The sequence below is a fragment of the Morone saxatilis genome, unplaced genomic scaffold (assembly GCF_004916995.1).
Source record: "Morone saxatilis isolate NCDOM2014 unplaced genomic scaffold, NCSU_SB_2.0 Contig22, whole genome shotgun sequence".
Taxonomy (NCBI): domain Eukaryota; kingdom Metazoa; phylum Chordata; class Actinopteri; family Moronidae; genus Morone; species Morone saxatilis.
Window position 1 is genome coordinate 26,712,213 of NW_023339785.1, and position 1,254 is coordinate 26,713,466.

The 1,254-nt window shown below is 41.5% G+C and overlaps 1 protein-coding gene across 1 annotated transcript in view; it reads left to right on the forward strand.

Annotated features, from left to right (window-relative positions):
* The first annotated feature begins 698 nt into the window (after positions 1–698).
* Positions 699–1,254, forward strand: part of rnf130 (ring finger protein 130) — a 10,127-nt gene continuing 9,571 nt past the window's right edge. Inside the window, exon 1 of the mRNA XM_035669012.1 lies at positions 699–717. Within this exon, the coding sequence (XP_035524905.1) occupies positions 699–717 (19 nt within the window). The remainder of the gene's footprint in view (positions 718–1,254) is intronic.

Consider the following 1,254-nt stretch of genomic DNA (forward strand, 5'->3'; position numbering starts at 1 on the left):
GCCCCCACTGGCCAGGGGCTTGAATCGATTCAGAGGATTTAATGAATCGATATTGAATTGGGAAAAAATATATTGCAATGCATTGATGAATTGATATTTTTACCGACCCCTAATCCCGAGTCACAACACCACAGGTTTACTTTCAGAATACTTCCTGTTCATTCACTCTGATAATGAATCAGTTTGGTGTGTCTGTATCAGAGGAAACTCTGAGTTTAGGTTCGTCAGCACATTTGTAATCAAAGTCAAACTGCAGGAGACACTGCTGAGAGTACAGACAGCAGAGGACTCTGAGGTCTTTTTCAGGTTGTTGCAGTAAATGAAAGCAGTTCTAGTACATAACATTTCAACTGGCCCTGAGGGTGTACAGTCTTAGGAAAGCCCAGTTTGTCGCTGTGTGCTGCTCTTTAATGGAGGTGAGGTTAGCTAGAAGTTAACCAGACGTACATTTAATAAAAGAACCAGTTGGTAGTAGTAGTAGGTAGTCTTTATCACTGACGTATTTTCTCTTGTAAAAACACTTTAAAAATAAATCTCACCCTTTGGCCAAGTCAGTTTTCTGGTGTGACATCTCCTTCACCTCATTGAACTCCCAGAACTGTAATGTGCTCATTACTGCCCCCTGACGCTGGAGGGCAGAAAACACCCACTAGTCTTTGACGGTTGGTGAGATGGCAGTTTTAATGGCTTTTCCCCCAATGGCCACAAGAAGCAACAGTGAGCTCATTGCAGACTCAAAAACAAACTTCAACAAGTGACACAAAGGTCAGATTTAAATGACAGAACTTTTTTAGGTTTAAAGGTATCCAAAACTAAAATAATGAATAACACACAGACCATCTTCCAGCAGTCATTCATGAGACACGTGTGTTTGATGATAGATTGAGATTTAGTGAATATACAGATGTGATTGTGTAAAAAACTGTTCTCCTCTGGAACTAATATGATGTAACAGATGTTGTGGGTGTAGTAGATGTTATGGGTGTAACTTTAAGTGTTGCCAAGTGGGACCTGAGCCATATGACCTCCTCTCCACGATGGAGACCTGGAAGAAAACAGGCCACAGAGAGAGAGACAGAGAGAGAGAGAGCTTATAAGAGAGGGTACGAGAAACTCACACAGCTTGGAGGCAAAAACAGATGGTTACAAAAGTGCAGCAGTTATTGACACAAAGTAGTAGATACAGTGGATGCAGTAGATACAGTGGATGCAGTAGATACAGTGGATACAGTGGATACAGTGGCTGCAGTAGAT